The sequence below is a fragment of the Chamaea fasciata genome, unplaced genomic scaffold, assembly GCF_029207755.1.
Source record: "Chamaea fasciata isolate MVZ Bird 193981 ecotype frontalis unplaced genomic scaffold, bChaFas1.0.hap1 SCAF_1, whole genome shotgun sequence".
Lineage (NCBI taxonomy): Eukaryota > Metazoa > Chordata > Aves > Passeriformes > Sylviidae > Chamaea > Chamaea fasciata.
In genome coordinates, this window is record NW_027094086.1 from 7,028,554 (window position 1) to 7,050,818 (window position 22,265).

The 22,265-nt window shown below is 36.7% G+C and overlaps 1 protein-coding gene across 2 annotated transcripts in view; it reads right to left on the bottom strand.

Annotated features, from left to right (window-relative positions):
• Nucleotides 1-22,265, bottom strand: part of KHDRBS3 (KH RNA binding domain containing, signal transduction associated 3) — a 90,452-nt gene that overhangs the window by 16,591 nt on the left and 51,596 nt on the right. For both annotated transcript variants that reach the window (XR_010719340.1, XM_066175561.1), the window contains exons 6-7: nt 18,361-18,553; nt 6,190-6,272 (exon numbers count right to left, since the gene is read on the bottom strand). Coding sequence is in view for 1 of the 2 variants with exons in the window: in XM_066175561.1 (XP_066031658.1) it covers nt 6,190-6,272; nt 18,361-18,553 (276 nt within the window). In the remaining variant the exon portion in view is untranslated. The remainder of the gene's footprint in view (nt 1-6,189; nt 6,273-18,360; nt 18,554-22,265) is intronic.

Genomic DNA, 22,265 nt, shown 5'->3' on the forward strand with positions numbered 1-22,265 from the left:
GTCATCATCTTTTGTGTGACTAGTAAGCATAGTTTCAAAAAACACCTGAAAATTTGAGCTCCTAGTGGGAAATGAGGAAGGTATTTCCAAGAGCTACATACTAGGAATCAGCTTCTCTTATAACTAAAGTGCCTCTGGAATAGCATAAAAAGCAGTACTTAGAGATTTCAAGGACTTTAGCAAACCAATTTAGTTGTATTCTTCAGGCACCAGTTGAACAATAGCCACTGCTGTATTTCAAGATGTTTTTCTAAGTCCTTTTCAACCCAGCATCCAGTTTCTCCATTGTGAGGTAACTACCACAAGTTACCAAACACAAAATTCCTCAAACATTTCACACCACAGGGATTTTGTGCATAGTCTCCACTTCTACAAAGAAACTTTGTCTTGAATCAGTCACTTTTGAAATAAATGGTAAATAAGGTAACAAATGATAAAGGAGGCTCAGGGGGAACCTTATCATTTCCTACAACTACATGAAAGAAGGTTGTGGAATGGTCTTCTGTCACGTGAGAAACACTGGATATTGGGAAAAACTGCTTCACTGAAAGGGTGACCAGGCACTGAAACAGGCTGCCCAAGAAACAGTGAAAATCTTAAAAGAAGTGTGGATGTGGCACCTGGGGATATAGTTTGGTGGTGAACATGGTGGTGTTGAGTTGACAATTTTATTTGATCCTGGGGATTTTTTCCAACCTGGACAATTATATACTTCATAACACCATGTTTTTAATATGCCTAGGACTTAACATAGGGGCAGTTGTGTTTTTACGCATTTAAGTAAATGATCTAACAGAGTTGCAGCATGTCATTCTTCCTTCCCAACATATCAACAACCACAAAATGATTTAGTGGCACTGAAAAAACTTATGTGTACTAAAGAGAATTTGCCAATTCCCTCAGCTCATATTTGGTTAACTGTGTGGCTCCAAGGCTCACAAGCAACTTGCAGGGATTTGAATTTATCACATTTTGGTATGATTGGAATTGATAGTAATTATTGTTAGACATGCACAAAAAGCAGTTGAGAAATGCTATTTAAGCCAAGGGCAAAATGGTTGTTACCAAGAGAAATCTATAGCACTATTAGGTGAATCTGGAAACCACAGAACAACGCAGAAAATTGTAAACAAATCCAGCAATTTCTCCAAGTCCTAATTTTCCCACTTTTATGCATGTGTTTAGATTGAATTCTGCAACACAGTGAAGGTGAGATCACCTTGACTGAAGATCTAAAATACTTTTAAAAATAGTAACTATAATAAACAGAAATGACATTATTAAATAAATGACTCATTCTTGTCCCTCACCAGACATTGGCATACAACCACACAAAGCGTTCCTCCTATAGTTTAGGCTTCTGATCTCTGCTGTAAGCTGGAAAATAAACCTAGAAAAACCTTTTTTTTTCCCCCAGGAAAAGCATCCCATTTTAAATGCAAGCAGACAAGCCTAAAGAAATTCTTTGAAACTTCTGAGCGTGTGAAGGAGACAGATAGGGTTTTGTCCACATTCTTTTTTGCACTACAGCAACTGTGCTAGCCATCCTCTCTCAATAGTAAACCTGAAAGCACACAGTAAAGTCTCTAATGCAATTGGAGAGGTAACAAACCCAGCCCCCTTTCTCAGCAACCTTGCCACATAATCTGGATTTCAGCACCAAACCTCGTTCCCTGGCATGTTAACTCTCTGCAGCATCTGTCACTGCTATGAATGGTTGATCATAAGTACCTCTGTAGTCATCTCAATGCCATTAAGCAGATGGCAGTGCTAAATCCGAATGATGTAGTACATCTCCCTGGTGGACTTTGTTTCCATACACCACCATTATTCTACAATTCCTCGGTGATAAATCTTATGTATTCTAGAGAACATTAAACAGTGAGCTGACAGAGACAATTGATTTATTAGCATCCATTTCCCTTTGCCATATTATTGTCCTCACAAACACTTGTGCACATCATGTATGGAGTCACTAAGGGACCAAAAGCACTTTGGCTCAATTTGAAGCCTATTTCAGAGATTTAAAATAACTAGATTTTTTTCACGCTGAAAATGTTTACACTACAGTTTTAAATGAAGACTGATGTAAATCCTCTTGATTCCTCCGCAATACTATTAGGTGAATTTTCATAATAAAATTGATCTAGCATTAACACCGTGCTATTAAAGCACCCACTACCTTCTGCAATAAATCCAAGAAAGTAATTACAATTCTAGACAGGACTGAGAAGTCCTTTAAGAGTGACCTAAATTGTATAAGGATGTATACATGCTGGTGCAAGTCTACATGTGTCTGACATAGGCAAATATCAGCACCAGGAGTCATGAGTTTGGCTTTCAAAATTACAATTAATATTTTACCATAAGATCCTGAAAAGGTGCACAAAACTGCACATGTGAAATGAATACATATGAATATAGGAGAAATTTTATAAAGGAATTCCTGACTAGATAACATGCCCTTGACTGTGTATCATGTAACCCTAAAGCCTGATTGTATATTGGGGCATGAAGTGATAGGAGAGGGTTATGGCTTTAAACTAAAAGAGGAGAGATTTAGATTAGATATTAGAAAGAAATTCTTTACTGTGAGGGTGGTGATGCACTGACAGAGGCTGCCCAGAGAATTTGTGAATGCTCCATCCCTAGAAGCGTTTAAGACCAGGTTGGATGGAATTTGAAGCAACCTGGTCTACTGGAAGTTGTTTCTGCCCATGGCAGGGGGTTGGAACTGAATGATCTTTGAGGTCCTTTCCAACCCAAACTATTCTATAATTCTATGAAGCATTTGCTACACTACCCCTCTGATTTTCTGAAATTGCAATTTTTTTTAAAAAAAATTAGATTGTTTTGGTTTTTAAAAATAATACTAAACAATCCAGTTGATTAAACATCCCAGTTTATACTGATAAAATTATCTAAAAATCCCTCTGCAAAAAAATATACATGTAATTTATTCTTCTAAAAATCAATTAGGTATCTAGTAAAGTGCGGTACAGCTTCAAAGGATATTTTAAGTCTTTTTGACCATAAAAAAATAATTCTGTTAAAGGACATCCTGAAGCACTGTTTGGGACTTTGTTGCATGAACAAGCAACAGCGGATAATAAAATGTTCTAAAAGAAAACAACATTTTTTATAGGATTACAGGGCATTAAGATAAAAGAGAACTCAGAAAACTCACATGTTTCTCTCTCTGTTAGTGCTGTGGCAGGTTTTAACTCAAACTTCAGATTGCCAGGCACAAGGAAGGATAGTATCTCACAATGTCAAATAAAATACCATTAAACTTCTAACCACTCATGATTTGGTATCAGCAAGCAGTTAGTACATAGAATGGAATAATTTATTTGCAGAACAAAGTCTCAACTACCTTAATGCAGACAGAAATACAGTTTCCTATTCTTCATACCTAATCCAACTGAGATTTGGGCATTTCTGGGAAATACACTTAAAATGTGCAGATTAAAAGAGCAGTAAAGGAGAGTCACACTGTGTTGTGCTGAAGACTGAGTTTGGAGAATGCACAGAAGATTTGCTGTTGTGCAACCCCTTAGAGATCTCCAAAATTCCTGAAGATATTTTAGGTTCTACTGCAAGTTTCTGTCTTTAACGGAGGAATCACTAAATAAGTAAAATGTTTAACACAAAAATGAAAATTTTAACTGTTTCCACCATATCACACATCGTACACTTGTGAGCATTAAGCCGTTTCTACACTCAGACTTAGTAATATACTAAAAACCACTGGAAGTAATTTAATGAGGAAACTAATTTTCAGTTTACTAGCTATTTCTCAGATTTCCTCTTTAATACACAGCATCACTAAGATCACAGTATTTCTAGAGAAAGCAGTATCAGAAGACACACTAGAAATACTATTACTTCAAAATTACTATTTTCAATTTAGAGAAAGAAAGAGTAAGTTATTTCCACAAGCTGGTCACCAAATGATGCATTTTAAACACATCACTGCTCTCCATGTGCAAAGGCAGTTTCTTTCCATGCTTTATAAGGGAAAAAAATCAAGAATCAATAAGGCTAAACTATGAAAACAATGCACTTTTCCCTAATTTCTTTCACAGTAAGGGCACTATAATGCACCTAAATATGATAAGTATCTCACTGTGATTTCAGAATGATATTTTGCAATATGGGCTACTACATGATATGCAGATTAAAGACAGGAATGCTGGTCTAGGTAGCTCAGATGGCTGTTTATAGTTATTACTTTTTGCCTGCCAATGCTATCCTAAAAATCTTTCTGCCAAGCCAGAAAATATTCCAGAAATAAGTGTTGACATCCTGTGAGAAATGTGCAAGTGAATAATTTCTTGTTTTCTTTTACCACAGAGGACTTAATAAAATTACGGGGAAAAAAGTCAAATAATCATTAAGAAGGTAACAATTTCATTAAAATCTAACAATATATGTATTGTGAAACTACAGGTAAAATAAAAAGAAAGCAATCATTTTATGAAATATCTTCAAGACAACTAAGCATGAGCACATGTATCTAAGAACATTATACATATTCTTTTATATTAATCTTTTACAAGAGCAATTTCCTTCCTTGGGAGATTTGCTTTTTTCCTAATTTTAGTTCAAAGGAAGAAAATCTCAGTGAAAATGTTCTTAATGTGGAAAAAAAAATTAAATCCAAGTAATGTTTAATTTTGGCTCAGGCAAATGACTTTGTAATGAAGTCCAAATGTTCGTGTGCAATAAACCTATTTACCAACAGTACAAGCAACAAGGCAGAACAGAATTGTGAACATAAAAGTTGAGGACTACTTTGGCAATTGTCTTTTGGGGGAAAAAAAATCCATTACCAGCAACTGTTCCTGAAATGTAACACTATAGAGTCTCATATTTTGAAGGTCCTACAGTGCAGATTTCTTAAGTCATATTTTCATCAAGCTTAGAGACTGCAGGAGCCAAGCATCAGACACAAAAGTAATTTCATTATTTTAGTTCTCAACAATAATGACACTTGAACATTCCACTATGCTTTTTCAGATTGACTAAGTTGTTGAGCACAGAAAAATATTCATTTACACAACAAAACTGGTGTACAGTTGGGTGTGACAACACTACAGTAGAGCAGATGCCAGGTGTAAACAGCTTTGTTCTCAAATTTGCTGTCAACAGTTCTGTACTATTTCAGACAAAGATGCATTGTATATCTTACATATTTAGCAGAAGGTAGAAGAAATCTGCCTCAAATACACTATTCAGTTTAATTCAGCACAAGGGATTTATTAACAGGAACCTCAGTAACCCTACCTCAGAGGCAGGTCATAACTTTGCCATAAAATTTCAGGGTATTGTCAAAGACATTAAAACATCTATTACTGAGCAAATTATGAATGGTTGGTCTGAGTGAAAAAGAATGAAAATAAATTACAACTCAGTTAAAGATGGACAAAAGTTCAGTTTCCAGAGAGGCACATTGGAAATGTCCAGAAATGGAGATTATCATCCAAGCTGCTACATTTGTAATGGGATTTTTTCTATTAAGTTCAAACCACATAAAGGAAGTAGTTTGTACTTCACAGCATGTTTCCCATTGTTGGGTCACATTGTTATTCATGGAGTTGCCAAATAGTGACTTCTTTGAAGAAAGCAAAACTTAGAAAAAAAATCAGAAGTGGTTAAAAATATTGCTGAAAATGAAGTGGGAGAAGGAAAACAAATGGCAAGAGATTCAAATTTGTCACAAGGAGTTCCACAGAGGAGTAAATCAAACTGACAAGTGTATTTTTCTCACAGTCAATTACATGTAAAATACTGGAACAAACCTTTGTAAAAGTAGTAAGAAAATTTAATCAGTTGTGTTTCAGAAAATTTAATACCTTCTATAAAGTTGTATTTTTTCTCCTCTCCCATCCTTACCCACTCCTCCCTCCTAAAAAGAATCTGAATTTCCTGAACTTTTCAAAACTTTGATTTAGGATATGGCATCACTAAAACCGTTACAAGTTCTCAGTTCTGTTTCTTTTCAGCCACTCAGAAATTTAACTTTTATACTTATGTAATAGTAAAGGCAAATGACATAGGGGTTATTTCTAAAATCATCTCATAATATTTTTGGTGTTTAAGATGAAATTGAAAAACTCTTAAGTAAAAGTAACTGGCCAACCACAGAATTTTTCAAAGGTAGTTACAGTTGATTTGGAGGCTTACCTTTGTGCTTGAGTGCTGTAGCTGTTATCATAGGAATCATAGCTTTGTTCGTCATAAGCAGCTCCATAGCCATCATCATAGTCCTGAAATGATACAAAAGATGCAATATTAACTTCAAGCACACTCCAGAGACAGAACAGTAACCTAGTTCTACATAAGTGAAAGAAAACACTCTCCTGAAATGTATGTATAACATATGTGCACCATGAAGTGGCAAAACCCTAATATTGAGACTACTTATAGCTATAAAACTTAGGCCATAATTTCTTTAAAGGTATTTTAAGCTATTGGGAACATGTTACAAAAAGATTTTTTTTTTGGTTAACACTGGCTTGTGCAGATGACAGTACAAACATTTCATGTCTCCATGTTCTTGAGTTTGAGTGAGCTACTGATCTTCAAGAAAGCTCTGGGAATCATCTCAGGAATCAAAACATCTGAATAAATACTGTACAATTGACTTAGGTAGCTGACCTATTTCTGGACAATAAATTCATATTCTATGAAACTTTGGATAGAAAAGAACTTCCCTAGAGATAAGACTAGTAAAAATGATAGCTTTACTACTCTAATACTCTGAATACTCTTGAACTTGTGGGAGTTTAAACAAACTAGTTAAAACAAAAAAATAGAAGTAAGGAACTCCTACTTCTCTTCACATATTCACACTATTTAAGAATACACCGTAAGCACCTTCCCAAAACAGTGCTGTATTTGAACACCAGTTTCAACAAACTACTAAGCGCAGCCATATAGAAGTTTAGGATAAAAACAAGGGACAGTGATTGTGTTTTCACAGAGAAGGGTAAGCTATAGAAATTGAAGAACTATCATCAATTTACTGTTTTGTCCAATAATACACCTAACTGAGCTGAACGCAGGAAAAGCAGAAATGGCACATCCACTGCATTGGTTCCTAGGAAATCCTAATATCTAAATCCTGTCTAAATATGTCAAAGACCTCAATGTATATTTAGGAGTATGTTGCCAGATGAGAATGACCTAAGGAAAAGACACTTTGAAGACTGGAAGATCATCCTTCATATACATATGTATTTATATCTATATATAAATAGTGTTTTCTGAATAAGTGTGTATCCAGCCTTGGCAATTAAAGGATAAAGCCTCATGAAAGAATCAACATTTTCATGAAAAGGAACATTTAAGAATCTTTCCACAGTGACAGAAAACAAAACCAACAATCAGTATCAATTTAGATAGGAGCAACAAATGATGGATTGTCTAACTAGCAGAAAACATCTCCAGTGATGGGAATCTGACAGCTTTCTATAGCAGAAGCCAGTGACATCCTCAGAACAACCGATAGGAAACCGAATTCCCTATGAGTTTTCGGTAAGTTTCCCAGTCATTTGAAACTGCTTCTATGGAAAACAGGCAACCTGCCTATCCATAGAGCTTCACCACTGCTAGATCAGTGCACATGATTGTTTCCCAGCAGTGATTAGGAGAAGGATGTCTGTGAACATTTGACAGCACAGTTGAGTGAGTTGATTCATTGGTTTGAAAGAAAAAGTTAGGATTCTTTCAACTGTCAGTTATATGGAGATCCATGAATAAATAGCATCTCTTAAAAGGAAATGCATTTTCTCTTTCACTAATTCACTGCCCTGAAACTAAAAATTAAAACAGACTCTTTGGATTTTCTTGCCTATCAGATATGGGTTTTTCTTGATAAGCCACAGACTAAGCCCCAACCTCACTGCCTCCTGGCAGTTATTCCAAACAGGCATTTTATTACTTATTGATGCAATACACAGACATCTGTTAACAATACAGACTTTGACCAACAGCAGAAGCTGCCTGAGCCAATTTCTTTGCTCTGTTCCAGAATATTTACATGACATTTGGTCTCTTCTCACAGACTCTCCCAGCTGTGAACCAGCCTTCCCTAAGAGAGGCTTCCAAACTTCAAACTGGGCACATCCAGCAGTGGCAACAAATGAAACTGGAAGACTGAAATTAACCTTTTAATGTGTTAGGAAAGTTTGCCCCTAAGGAATCATTAGAGACTTGAGCAATCAGTCCTCTCATTCACATTTATGTTAACTATTTCACTGAAAAAATGGATCATGAAAGAAGGATGGTAAGAGACTCACTTTGAAGTTATGGTGTTTCTATGGCTTTTTGAAAACAGAGGAACAAAATAAATTTGAAATGAGAAGATTCTTCAGAAAATGTTCAGCAGAACAGAACAGAAATTTGGGGGAAATCCATTCTGTATCAGACTGAACTATTTCTTTTATTAGCACTTGTCTTCCAGAGAAATTTTGCCCAGGATACATTACTGTTCACCACTTCATGTGTTAAACAGTTGACAACTGCTGAAATTAAGTCCTGCATTATGATGTTGATGGTGGCTCTTAGAAGCCTTGTATGGAAAGATATCTAGTTTGTGGTTTATATGTGGGACTCCTGTCTGAATTAAAATTGTCAACCTGTGCTTTTGAGGTTACTATAACCTGCTTAAATTGATCAATTATCTTTTATTGTTGTATTTCATAGAATCACAGAAGGGTTTGGGTTGGAAGGGACCTTAATGACCATCTTGTTCCATCCACTGTCATGGACAGGGCCAACTTCCATGTGTCCAGACCAGATGTGGTTGCTCAGACTCCCATTCAACCCGGCCTTAAACATTTCCAGGGATGAGGCAGCCATAACTTCTCTGGGCAGTCTGTGCCAGAGCCTCACCACCCTCACAGGAAAGAATTTTTCCCTAATATTTACAATTATAAATCTCAAAGTTTACACTAAAAACAAGATTAATATGTGCAACATGTTCCAAAAAAAAAAAAAAAAAAAAAAAAAAAAAAAAAAAAAAAAGGGTTTGGTCTCAATAGCTTGCTCTGTTAAGAAATAAGAGATTCAAATTCCAAAATACATCTTTTCTCTACACGATTCCTTTGAAGTAGCAATTAGGCAGGAGCAGCTGAAGTATGTTACAGAGCTTTCCCTGAACTAGGTCTGACAGTATTTGCTCTTAGTCATGCAGTATTTGAAAACTTTCAGGAGGTTACAAATAAGGTCAACCAAGACAGAATTTTTTACATTTTAAATTAAATCTATACTACTTAAGTATTTTCTTTCTGAATCAGACCTCTAGTGGCTTCAGTGAATGTTCCTTCAGTGAATGTTCTCTTTATTTAGTATTTAGGTGAAATATCCTTGGCCATCTGGCATGTTCCAGTGCTATAAAATACCATGCTAACTTAAATGAAAATAACTACCGGTTTTACACATATTAAATGAAAATGGACAGAACTGAACTTACATGCACAGAAAGCTTATACTAAACTACACTTCAGTACAAAGTACATTCTACTAAGCCCAAGCATTGCTATACAGATTTCTTTCTATGTAATAACAAAAGAATTACACCTTTATAAAAACCTTCTCATTATATTTTTCCTGCTGATTTTTGGGCATCTTTCAGGTACTTATAAAAGCATTTGCTTTTATATTTAAAGTCATTATGCTTCACATGAATGACAGTGTCTGTAATCCTTCCACCTACTAAATGTAATACAATGGGCTTCTCTCTCTATTCATACTACATATGTCTATGAATAGCTTCTCCTAAATGTACTCAGATATCACAGAGTTTACTGGTGAACCCACAGTTCACCTCCCACTTCAACACCCAAAAGCCCACACCAGATCATGTCTTCATTCCATGAACAGAAGCCTTCTCTTTGTTATTCATTATTCTACTTTTCAGGATAACCTAGAAAACTTAATTCTGATCAGATTAGTCTGATCAAAAGGCAGCAAGCGCTCTGAACAGTCTGCACTTACAACAGAAATGTGGGGAAAAAGAGCTGAAAATGCTGAAGTCCTTTTAAACTACAGGTATTTATCACCCAACATCAAAAGAATCCACCAGGAAGGTATCAAGAACAACTGTCTTGACTTTAGGCTTAAGAACCTTCCCCCAAAGTAACAGAAAAGCTGGAGTTACAACACAGATCATCTGAAAAGAATATGAAATTACTCTGTAAAATCTCGAAGCTTTATTAATAAAGTCCCTTATTGCGCCAACCTATAAGCATTTCTACTTAAAGAGAGCTTCTCCTGCAATGGTCTCACTGATGGTGCCCACAGGTGAAATAAATCCAAAGAGGAGCACGGGCAGCTGTAATTGCTCAGTGTAAAGTACAGACATTTTTCATTAACAGAATAAAAGGCGAAGTGTAAATATGCACCCTTCAAATATATCAAGTTACTAAAATGGGTCAAAAAATGATAAAAGCAATCTTTGCCAAAACCTCTGCACTCCCCAAAACATAATAAATCATGCTAAGCCTTGCTCATCAGTGCTTTTTAATTACAACAGTACTCTGAACAAACCCTTGCAAGTGGAGAATAGGAAATGGTGGTTTTAAATTGTAATCTGCTGGCAGTGACAATGACAGACTACCATTTGGATCCTCTTTAAGGAAAATGAACAATGTTTCAAAGAACAAGACAGAGAAATCGGGAGAAAGAAGAGGGTAAAAGTGGCCTTTAACAAAAAGGCCATTTGTGGAACCAGAAAAAAAGATCATGAAATCAATAGAAAATCAATTTTCCAACTGTTCCCATCTGAGGAAATCCATCCAAGGGAAAAAAATAAGGCTGTTACCACTACAGCTAAAATGTTTTCTTTTTACACGGTTTCTTTTTCTCATCATTCTCTGAAATTAATACACCACTACTTTATCCCAGAACACTGCAGGAACATATTCCTTTTAGACAGAAACTACCAAATTAAAAAAAGATAATAAAAAAAGGTTTGTGCAGAGATTAACTTGAAGGAGAAGACACAAAACAGTATCAGTGCAGTCCAATGAACTTCTTTTGGCAAATTAGAACTGTAAAGGGAAGGAACAGCCATTTTGTTACGCAGGAATAACATCTCCCCCTCATTTAACCAACAGGGAATATGGGGCAATCAAAACAAATATGGGTAACTACAACCATCTTAAGTCGGAGTACCAACATCAAGGACATTAACAGCAAACATGCACAGACTGTAAACTCTTATTTTGGAGATTTTCATCTGTTTTCATCCAGAAGGAGCCTAGTGCATATCCAACCAGAACAAATAAGGTTTTCCCAGAATGAGATATGCAGGAATGGATTTTTTTCATGTACCTCAAAAAACCCCTGAGGATTTGCTAATGAATATAGACAGCAACATTTAAACCAAATTACTATCAGACCAAAACAAGTCTGGTTTTCTATACACAACAGCAGGGAGCAGTGTCAGAATCAGGAGGACTCATTCAATAATACCAAGTTTCAGATAAACATCTTAAACTAAAATACTTGGAAAAGAATTTTATAGGAACTTAATAGGAGAATATTGAGTTAGGCAAGGGAAAAAGCTGTTTGACCTTTTCTCCAAAACACTCCACTTTCTCCATAGCCAGTGTCACCATCCCAGTTCCTGGGAAAACAGAGACATTTTGCATTCTCTCTCCATCTCATCCTGAAAACCCCAGAGAAGATAAAACAATTGAAACTAGACAAAACAGTTAATTGAATGGCTTAAAATATGACAGGTTTTTTCCACATTTACTTCTTCTTGCTTGTCCTATTTACTATGACAAAAAACATTATACAAGGAAGAAAAAGCGAAGAAATAACATTTTCATGTTATGATCTTGCTTTCCCAACATCTTATACAAATTCCCCCTGAATTTATGAACAGTGGTAGTACTTCTAAAAAGCCAAAACTCAGTAAACAAACTGCTTAAAAAATGGAGCAGTACCTAAATGGAAACCACAACACTATCCACAAAGGGGAACAGGGACAGCATGGACAAAAGATAATTTCTCTAGTTCTTAGAGATTGAAGCTAACTCAAGCCCTTTTTCAGGAGCTCAAACAAAAAGCTTCACATTCAAAACAACTAAGCAAATAAACTCACTGATTTAAAATGCTGCACATCATTAGGAAGCTATCAACATTCACAAGACCAAGGTAAATTAAAACATGGTGTTCATCTTGCAAAGTGACACAAACTATACTTCAACTCCATTTAAGAATTAATTTCTTTTCAAAGTCTTATGTCATCTGGACTAGCCCTTACTTTCACTAATACTTTGCTACCTCAACTTCAGGAAGTCTTTATTTTTAAATAAAAAATTGGGTTTTTTTATATCTAGATATACAGAGATTTTTCTTTTTTTTTCCCTACAGATCTTACCTTCTTCAACCTCAAACAGCAAGTGAATGTTAATGAGGAAACTCTACCTTAAAAACAGTTCACCACACAAAATCAGCAGTGTATTAATAGCTCCAAGAAATTGCTTCCACATTAGTCCTAATTTTCAATTTTTCAAAATCTAAATTAATTATGATCTCAATAGGGAGACAGGGAATTCAAGCTTAAGGCCAGAGATTAAAACAGAATTTGCACTGGCTTCCCAAGAAAGTGAACTAAACAGCAGGCTATAGGTTTTTCAATGGAACAGGCTCTCCCCTGTAAATACTAAGACTGCAGTAATTTTTCTCTCTAATGCATACCTACATTCATATTTTGTAATAATCACTGGATCATGAAATTAATTTCTTAGCCATCCAGACAAATACTATTTGTGAATCTACTTTCCCTAAGGCTTACCAAATTTGTAGGATTTCCTGCAAATCCAAAAGGACAGAAAGCACTGCGTATGATGGGACAGTATCCTGGTGGTCAGCATACCATCTCCAGAGAGAACCAAAGGAACATGAATAACTCTAACTGGAATTTGAACCACAAGCCTTCCACTACCAGGAAAATACTGAGATTTCACTTACAAAGAGAGACAGAGCAACACACCATCTGCTCATTATTTTGGGTGAGATCTTGTTAGACAGCAGGTTACAGTAATGTTTTGGGTCTTCCCCATTTCTCACGGGAAACAGGACAAGCATAGCCTCATAGTATTTTATTATCTGTAATAGACATGTACTTCACAGTACACATATAGTGCTAGTTATAGTCTCACAACAGAGACTCAGTGTGAGAACTACAATCTTGAGTCTGAAGTCTACTTTGTTTATCAGTTAAAGCAATGCATCTCTGGAAGTATCCACAAATGAAGGCTTCGGGAATTATAAAACTTAAAGACATCCCTAACCTTTATGGTTTTGCAGAAAGAAGAAATAACTAAATGTAGATTTTAAGGAGTAGGTTTTGAAGTTTGTTATCAGTAACTTTTTTGCATCTGATTGTTCCGTACATCCTTTAGGGTGGCCTGTATCTGCATCCAAGTTAAAATAATCTTGAAATCTAATTGGAAATAATTCACAGTGCTCTTTTTGAAGTTACAATTTACTTAACATTAGAAAGGCTCCCTTGGTCTCTTATTGGTAGACATTCCATCTCAGTTCCATATCTTAATACACAAAGCGATGTCATTGAAGTGTTAGTTGCTAGAAATTGTACATGTGGTGAGTGCATCAGAAAACTCTGACACTGAGTTAACCCTTGTCTGAACACCAGAAAACATCAATACCTTGGCCAAAACCAGAAATAAAGCTTTGCCACAAATCTTTCCCAGAACAGGGAAGAATTTTTCGATCTCACTGTCTTCCAAAGTAGTGTTGAAGCAAGTTTTGGCCACAACGTGCTAGACCTTTGAGCTTTTTTGTTTAGTGCAGAAATTCCACACTGCCAGAGCAACAAGTTTTAAATCTGTGCCTAAAGTTCTTAACATCTAAAAATCTGATTATGAACTCAGATAAAATTCACTTTGCATTTAACACAATTAAGCTGCCAAAACAGGACTTAACACAGCATCATCACAAATACACTCATGCAAAGTATAGAAGTGAAAGACTGGCAGAATATTTGCAAAATATTTGCCTTTGTAAAATGAAAACAGCATCAAATAAAAACTCTTAAAAAGCTTCAGTCCCACTGCTGTGTTGCTAATTTGGAAAAAAGCCTCAGAGGTTGGAAGCTGCTAAGACGACGACAGCAGGACGAGGCCAAGAGTAGCAAATGTTACGAGACAGTAACTGAGACTGAGCAGTTCTGTTCTAACCTATGTTTGACTCAACATTTGCTAAGAAATTGACCTTACACTGTTACTAATTTCCTGCTTATTGGAAAATTGTGGAAATGCTTAAAATTTTCAGCTAGTAGTTAAAAACAGTTTCTATTTCTTACCTTAGTGAAAGAGGTTGTCAGCTTAAAAATCCATAAAAATATTTTTCTCTCTTACATAGTATAGTTAGATGAGTAGAGAAAAATTCACATTTAATTATGAGAAAAATGTTCCTGAAACCATCTGTAAGTGCTTCAACAAATGTAGCATCCACCTAGTATGGATTCCCTCATCCAACTATTACAAAAAAAATCCTGGCTATGCTTCACACGTCACAACAGGTGTTCTCCTGACCTGAGCAGTTGAGGAAAGAAAAATGAGTAAGTCTTCAGAGAAAGTTTATCACAGGAACCAGAGCAGTGAGGTCAGAACAGTGATTACAAAGCTGGCTGGCTGCAGAGACCATAATTTTTCCTATCTAAACTGATGCTACAGCTATTAAGGAATCAGTCTTCAGAGAAAATGATAAGGAACTGTCATTTAGCGGCTTCAAGAGCTTTATCATGGTACTAACAGTGTTGTGGGGTCTCAGGAGGAATGAGTCCTCTGGTTGAAACTCATACGTAAGTGAGCCTGGTAACAGTGGAGTGGGAAAACTACTTATATTGAACTGGAAAGACGTGCAAATATTGCTGCTAGTCCAGTAAGTTGTGTGACTTTTGCAGAGAAAGCCAAAGCACTCAAAGGCCACAAATGCCAAGACCCCAGAAAGCTGACAGAAGACACCTCACTCTGAGGAGAGCTTTCAGTAATGGGCAAGGTTCTGGAACACTTCCCTGTTGGCTCTAAACACAGGACAGCAATGTTCACACAGGTTTTTTTTATCTTGAGCCTACATTAAAATGCATCTCAAATTAACCACTTTTTGCCTGTGCTATTCTTCCCATGGAAATACTGCCTCCAGAAGTAACCCTTCCAATTTTTCAGAATGAAATAGGCACTCCCCTTCCAATTTTGATAATAATTAAAAAAAAAAAAAACAAACAAAACAGCTAGTTCATCAAGAAGAGGGAAGGAGAGATATCAGGATAAGCAGGAGGCAGAACTGAGTTAGCCATAGACATTAAAAATTCATTTGTTTCAAGGACTACACAGAGTGAGCAAATGTAGTGAAGGAAAAAGTAAGCTGTTTGTAATTCATGGTCTGTAACAAGGCAGATTTAACAGCACTCAACAGAGGAAATGGGCAAGGACTTTACATACTGAAAGCCCTAAATCACCTTTGAGATATTCACAGTTAGAGGAGTGAGTGGTTCAAAGCTTCCATCCACACACAGTATGCTTCCTCCTGGACTTGCAGTTTCACACTAGTTAAATGAATACAAAGCAAAGGCTTGTAAGCCTTAGAGAATGAAAAGCCTCATGAATACTCAGGACTTTCTAATCCTCAATGGAATGTCTTCCTGTGGTGGGTTCACCCTGACTGGACACAAGGTGCCCACCCAAAACCGCTCTGTCACTTCCCTCCTCCAGTGGACAGTGGAGAGAAACTGTAGCAAAAATCCCATGGGTCAAGATAAGAGCAGAGAGACATCACTCACCAGTTACTGTCACAGGCAAAACAGACGCAACAGGGGGAAATTAGCTTATTACTAATGATATCAGAGCAGGATGATGAGAAATAAAAACTCAATTTAGCAACACCTTCCCCTGCATTCTTCTCTTCTTTCCCAGTCTCAACTTCACTCCAGAATTCTCAACTTGTTCCTTCACAGCGATGCAGGGGCATGGGAATGGGGACTGTGGTGAGTTCACCACACCTTGTCTCTGCTTGTTCCTCCCCAGGGACAGGACACCTCCCACTCTTCACCTGCTCCAGCATCAGATCACTTGCACAGGGGCAGTCCAACACAAACTTCTCTAATGTGAGCCTTTCCCTTGGGCTGCAGTTCTTCATGAACTGTTCCAGTGTAGGCCCCTTCCATGGGGTGAAGTCCCTTAGGAACAGACTGTTCCAGACTGGGGTTTTTTCCCTCTTTCTTAAATACATTATCCCAGAGGCAGCACCACCATTGCTGCTGGGCTTTGGCTTGGCCAGCAGCAGGACCACCTTGGAGCTGGCTGGCACTGGCTCTGCTGGACATGGGTGAAGCTTCCAGAAACATCTCACCAAAACCACCCTGGCACCTCTTTACTACCAAAACCTGGCTACAAAAACCCAATCCACTTCTAAAGGTTTCTCTGTAACCTCTCTGGATATCCCAGTCTCCAAAGCTTTGATGGTGCTTAAAGTAACTTAGGGAACCCCCCAGTCTTTCTGATGTTCTCATTCTACACACACTTCTCAATCAACAAGACCTTGTTGTGCTCACGTTGGCAAACTAATGCTTTAGTATTAGATATAACTAGAATTAGTAAAGAAGTGGCAGAAATACTACTAATGACTCCTACCATGCTTCCCTAACCTGTAAAAGACATGGTTAAGGCACTTACATAATGCACGGCAAACGGACAAGTAAAAAAAATACCAAGCACCAAATTTAAAACTGAACATGCAATACACCAATGGCTTATGTCCCTGCTAAATGTTCTTCTAAAGAAAAAATAGATAATCTAGCACTGCTTTATCAACTACAGCTTTAAGTACTATCTATCTACATCTATCCCAGCTAAGGTATATTTTTTGGAAGATAAGTGATCCAGTTCTAAAGAAAATTATTTTTAGAAGTTATTTAGCACAGTACTATTTTTCTGTACAGTGTTTTTTTCCTAATTATTCTCCCAGAAGTGAAGCATACTTCAGGATACTGAGGCAAACAGCTGTTACTTCCATGCCATTTCTATAGACACATGCTATAAATAGCAGATTATATATAAATATGAAGTTACTCAAAGAGGTTTATGTTCCACCATCTATCTCTGTGTTCTAGAATGTATGTCCTGGAAACAGGCTGTCCAGTGAGGACCGGTTCCTTTGAAAGCATTGTGAGGGAACCACTTATTTGCAGTACCCGCTTTGACTAGTGAAATATAGCCAGGGGAAATTTAGATATGTTGTTATTCTTCCTCAGAATTAATGGACTACATTAACTTCTTCTGAATTTTTCAGTTATGTGCATAAATGTTTACATTAATAAAATTAAACTTCTTCCCTAATAAAGCTACAAGTGTTATGTAGAAAACTGGGTTTCTGCCAAAAGGAAAAAAAAAAACCCTGGTATTTCATGTAGATGGTTTTGGTGGGGATCTTTGGAAGAAAAGAAGAGAAGGTAGGTGAATGAAAGGTTTATAGAAAAGCAAAAAATATCTTGAGCAAAACCATTTTCAGGAATGCAGAATCTCCTTTTTTTGCTAGTCTAAACAGCAGAGAAAAAGTGAGACACACTCGGCTGTAAAGAGGGCACACTAAATAAAACCTTTAGTGTATATATAAAGCATTAAAAGCACTATCCTTGAAGGTATTATTTTTTCCTAAGATTAAATTCATTTTTAACACTATAGTTTTGATTTAATGATATTTTTCTCTCCATCTTACTGCTCTTTAAGTTCAATTTAAGTTTTCCCTAAAAATTCATAACGGCATAATTTTGTCATATACAACATAAAAAGTATTTTGATATGATTCTAATGTTTAACACAATAAAATGAAGATGAATATGTATGGCTTACTGAGATACACTGTGCATTGTTAAAATTTTAGGATTAATTCTGAAGCTTTCATAAAAATATTTTACTTGTCTAATCATTAAACAACTATATGACCACAAAGATAGCCTTAGGAAGGAAGATTAGAATATTATTCTGTTTTAGTTGAGAAGTAAAAGCTACAATATTGTGATTTTTCAGTTTTTTTGGAAAGCAGAAACCTAATATTAAACATTTAAGAGGTACATAACTATTTTGCCAAATGCACTGTAAATATCTTTATGGTGGTGAATACATATAACATGATTTTTTAAAAAATTAAACAGCTCTAGCCTGAAATGCTAAAGACAGATGACCACATTTGTCAGACTCTGGGTGTAGAATTTAATTAGGTGCTAGTTACAGAGATTGTACAGAGCTCTGGAGGGATCTGACCTCTGCAGAATGACACACACTCCATGCACAGAACATCCACAGCTGCACTTACATACTCCCCGTAGGTCTCCTGTGCCGGGGGCGGCGGCAGGGGCCGGTACCCTGCTGGGGGAGGAACTCCTCGTGCTCTGGGTGCCAGAAGTCCCCGGCTCCGACTGACTGGTCCTCTGCTGGGAGGGACTCCCCTGGGAGCTGGTGCCCCTCTGGGCACTCCTGCTGGTGGTGGAGGCACTCCCCCACGGCCCCTGCGAACACACGGATCACTCACCATTAAACACTATACCCAGGGCCTCCCTTCCAACACCTCCCTCCCCCCACATCATGACAGTTTTGCTTTGCTACAGCCAGAAAAAGTCTAAAAGAGATTTAGAGTTTGTCATTTCTCTGTAGGTTTAAATCCGATTATACGCATTATGCAAAAAAATGCTGGAAGATACAAACTACACATGGGATTCAATGATGAACCTTTGCGCTGACTTCAGTCATTCTCACACACGCAGACACACCCAAAACAATCTGCTGGAATAAGTCAACTTCTCTGGAATTTGACTTCTAGAATGTGAAATCACAAGCACAGAATAACAGCTTCATTTGAAGGTGTCAGGCTATATCATACTCAAACCCTGCACACAGGAACCAGTTGCCATTCCCTTCTGATCCGGTGAAAGCTTCTGAACACAACCCAAAAATCACGCTGGGTGTGATATACTGAGCGGGTCACAAAAAATACATTTTCTTCTGCTTCTGAAGAGATTTCCATCTGTTTCAGGAAACATCCAATGTAATAAAATGTGCAGGGTGATTACAGGATATAACCCGATGTCCTACATATATTTAAGAACACTAAATAAAACAGTATATTTGGTCTAAAAATTCTGAAAGCATGATAAGTACTTATTTGCATTCCATTATTTTGGATATTTAACATATGGACGAAAAATATGAGACTTCAGTTGAACGAACCAGTTTTCAAAAAACATTTGATCCATTTAGAAGTGTTTTTCCTCCTGTCTCTCTGTAGTAAGGGGAGAGACTTAGAGGTACAATCTGTGAGAAATTTGCATCATTTACTCTCTTTTAAACAAGACATCTAAAACATTGCTAATAGACATCTCCTTTTTAAGGAGATCATTTCAAGTCATGAACTATAACTGAGTCGGAATGACTGCTGTTGGCAAATTGAACTGTTCCAAAGTCAGACCCTCATCATACGCTGTAGCAGACACATAGAAGGAAACAAGGTCCAAGCTCTACCTTGTCTACTTACCAATCCATTATCTAATTATTCTCAAGAACACTAGTTGAGTAAAAATGTCCTGATTTCAGAAAAAAACTCTAACTTGAACAGTATTATAAAGATCCAGATTTGGCCTCACGATTTCCTATCCCATTTCATACAAGTTGTGAAATTTCTCATCAATAAAACAAACATCAGAAAACAAGGCAATCATTTTACCACAAACAAGCAGTATTTCAACAACTGCATCACTGAATGAGGAATGCAAAAAATGTAAAGATACAACCAGGATAGATTTTTTTAAATTTTAATTACTGATCAAAACACAGTCACAAAGTATTTCAAACAATCCTAGAGAGTAAGTGATTTAAAACTGTGCTTATTACTTGGTTTTGGCTAATCTGTAGAATGCCTCCTCAGGACAGGGTACCAGCTGCTTATTTAACTTCATTGTAGTGGGGGCAGGGGTGAGCAGTGAAGTTCCCAGACACAGCCTGCTGAAGTAATATAAAAAAAATAGCAAATGTGATACTTTCCATGAGAAGCCAGAGAAAGGGAAGTGAACCTAGAGGCATAGACTATAGTCAATGCCAAGTTTTAAAAAAAGAAAAAGGTCAGTAAAATGGTTCAAGAAACATTAGTCACAATCATGACAGCATCCTTGAGGCAGGGTGCAAGTGAAAGCAGGAAATGGGATATGCTGAAAAACACGGACAAACATTTACAGGAAGAAAAAAAGGTACAGTTTTTCAAGGTAGCATAGATTTATTCTTGAGAAGTAATTAGAAAACCAGATCCATGTGATGAGGTCTTTTCTGCATTTCAAAAAACAGTTAAAAGGATTGGAATGGTGATGGGTGAGAAATAATATTTCTCTTGTATTATGAGATAATTTATGATCTTTTCATAACTTTTTTCATTCCTCCTACAGGATCTCTTAATCTGAGATGTATGGTTCTCATGGTTACTGCACCAGGCTGGAGGAGACTGGAAAAGCACCAAGACAGAAAATCTAGTGACAGGAGAATTCAAACAGATTTCAGTTGTATCAGGTTATGATGCTAAGAGGAAAATTTTAGGAACTGTAAATTGTTATTTCTTTAAACTTGTATAAAAGTTTGCATGTTGTAAATTGTATATCCTTTTAATTTAGGAATTTTTATTTCAAAGGAGTTCCAGGCGAACTAAAGAAACTTGATAGACATTTACAGTGAATGGACTCAAAATATTGAGGAACCACTTGAACAGGACCCTTTGCACACCTTGGCAAAAACAACAGATCTGTTCAGGTATTGCTTAATTAATTGCAATTGTTTAATTTGAAAAGGGCAGGTATTGCTTAATTTGAAAAGGGCAGCTACACAAATTATGTTTAAAAATGCTTAAAGGAGTAAAATGTACATTTGTGATATGGGGAGACAACAATTCTGTGGGAAGACAGAGCAAATATACAAAAACGATCAAAAAAGAAAAAGCTTGAGAAAGGGCAATAGAAGCTCAGTAAGGCTAGAATAGGTTTTAAAAGAGGTATCACTTGAAAGGCTGAACCCAACTCTAATCTGAAGGAAGAATCCTAATAAAACAAAATACTCAGAAAAGCAGGTCCAAGGTAACTGAAGTCCTTCAATTGTCCCAGAATCAGGAATCCTCCCAAAGTGAGCCTCAATCACGAGTGCAGATCAATTTGTATATATGAATGTCTACATGCACATCAAGATTTTACTACACAATCAAGAATAACTGAATAAGTTTCTCATGGCAGAACAGTTCTTACAGTAATCCACTGCATAGTGCTGCCAATGCTTTAGACAAATTACAGAATAAAAGGAACAAATAAAAGTATGTGCACTATTTTTCAATAAACTCCAAGAGAGGTTTAGATGCCTACTCTAATCTGCAGCTGAATCCCAACCTGAATGTTTTAGAAAAGAAAATAGCTTAAAAAAAGCTATTGTCCAGCTTACAAGAAGGGACACTTGAGAGTTAATACATACACACATATAAATTTATATATTCTACCATTACACAAACTAATAGGTTCTGCACTATGACTGTCTACAGAACATCTAGAATTAAGATTGCCCAGAGATCAGGACACTAAAAAATATGATTTTAGAAAACATAAGAGTACACACAAAACTTCGCTACTGAACTGTGCGTATTCACAGACTTGTTTCCTAAACCAGCTTCTTTCCTAATTGAAAAAAAAAAAACCCCTCGAACATAAAATAATTGGAAGTGCATCAGAAACTACGTCAAAGATGACAAGCAGTCTAGAACTGTTCACATATCAGGAACAATTAAGTAGATTAAGGCACTTCATACTGCAAATGACAACTGAGGCTTATCTGATGGATCCAACAGAAACCTCAGGAATGGAGATGGCTGGGCGGTGCCCTCAGCACAATCTACACCTTCCTCAAGGGAACAGGACGTGCCCAGACACAGGACTGAACATAACTGAATCAACTGAATGAAGTTGATTTTGAAATTTCTTTCTTTCCTGGACTTTTCATCTCCTAATCAACTACTTTTGAGGGGTATCCATCTGCTTCTGAAGCCTCTGAAGAAGCTGCACAGAGGGTCTTGTTCTCCACCTTTTCTCTTCTACAACCATCTCACCTATAAATTAAAGAATTTTTGTGCTACTACTAATAATTAGAGCAATTATTCTACATATTTTATCTCAGCTCTGTTTTATCACATTCAGAGGTACCTTA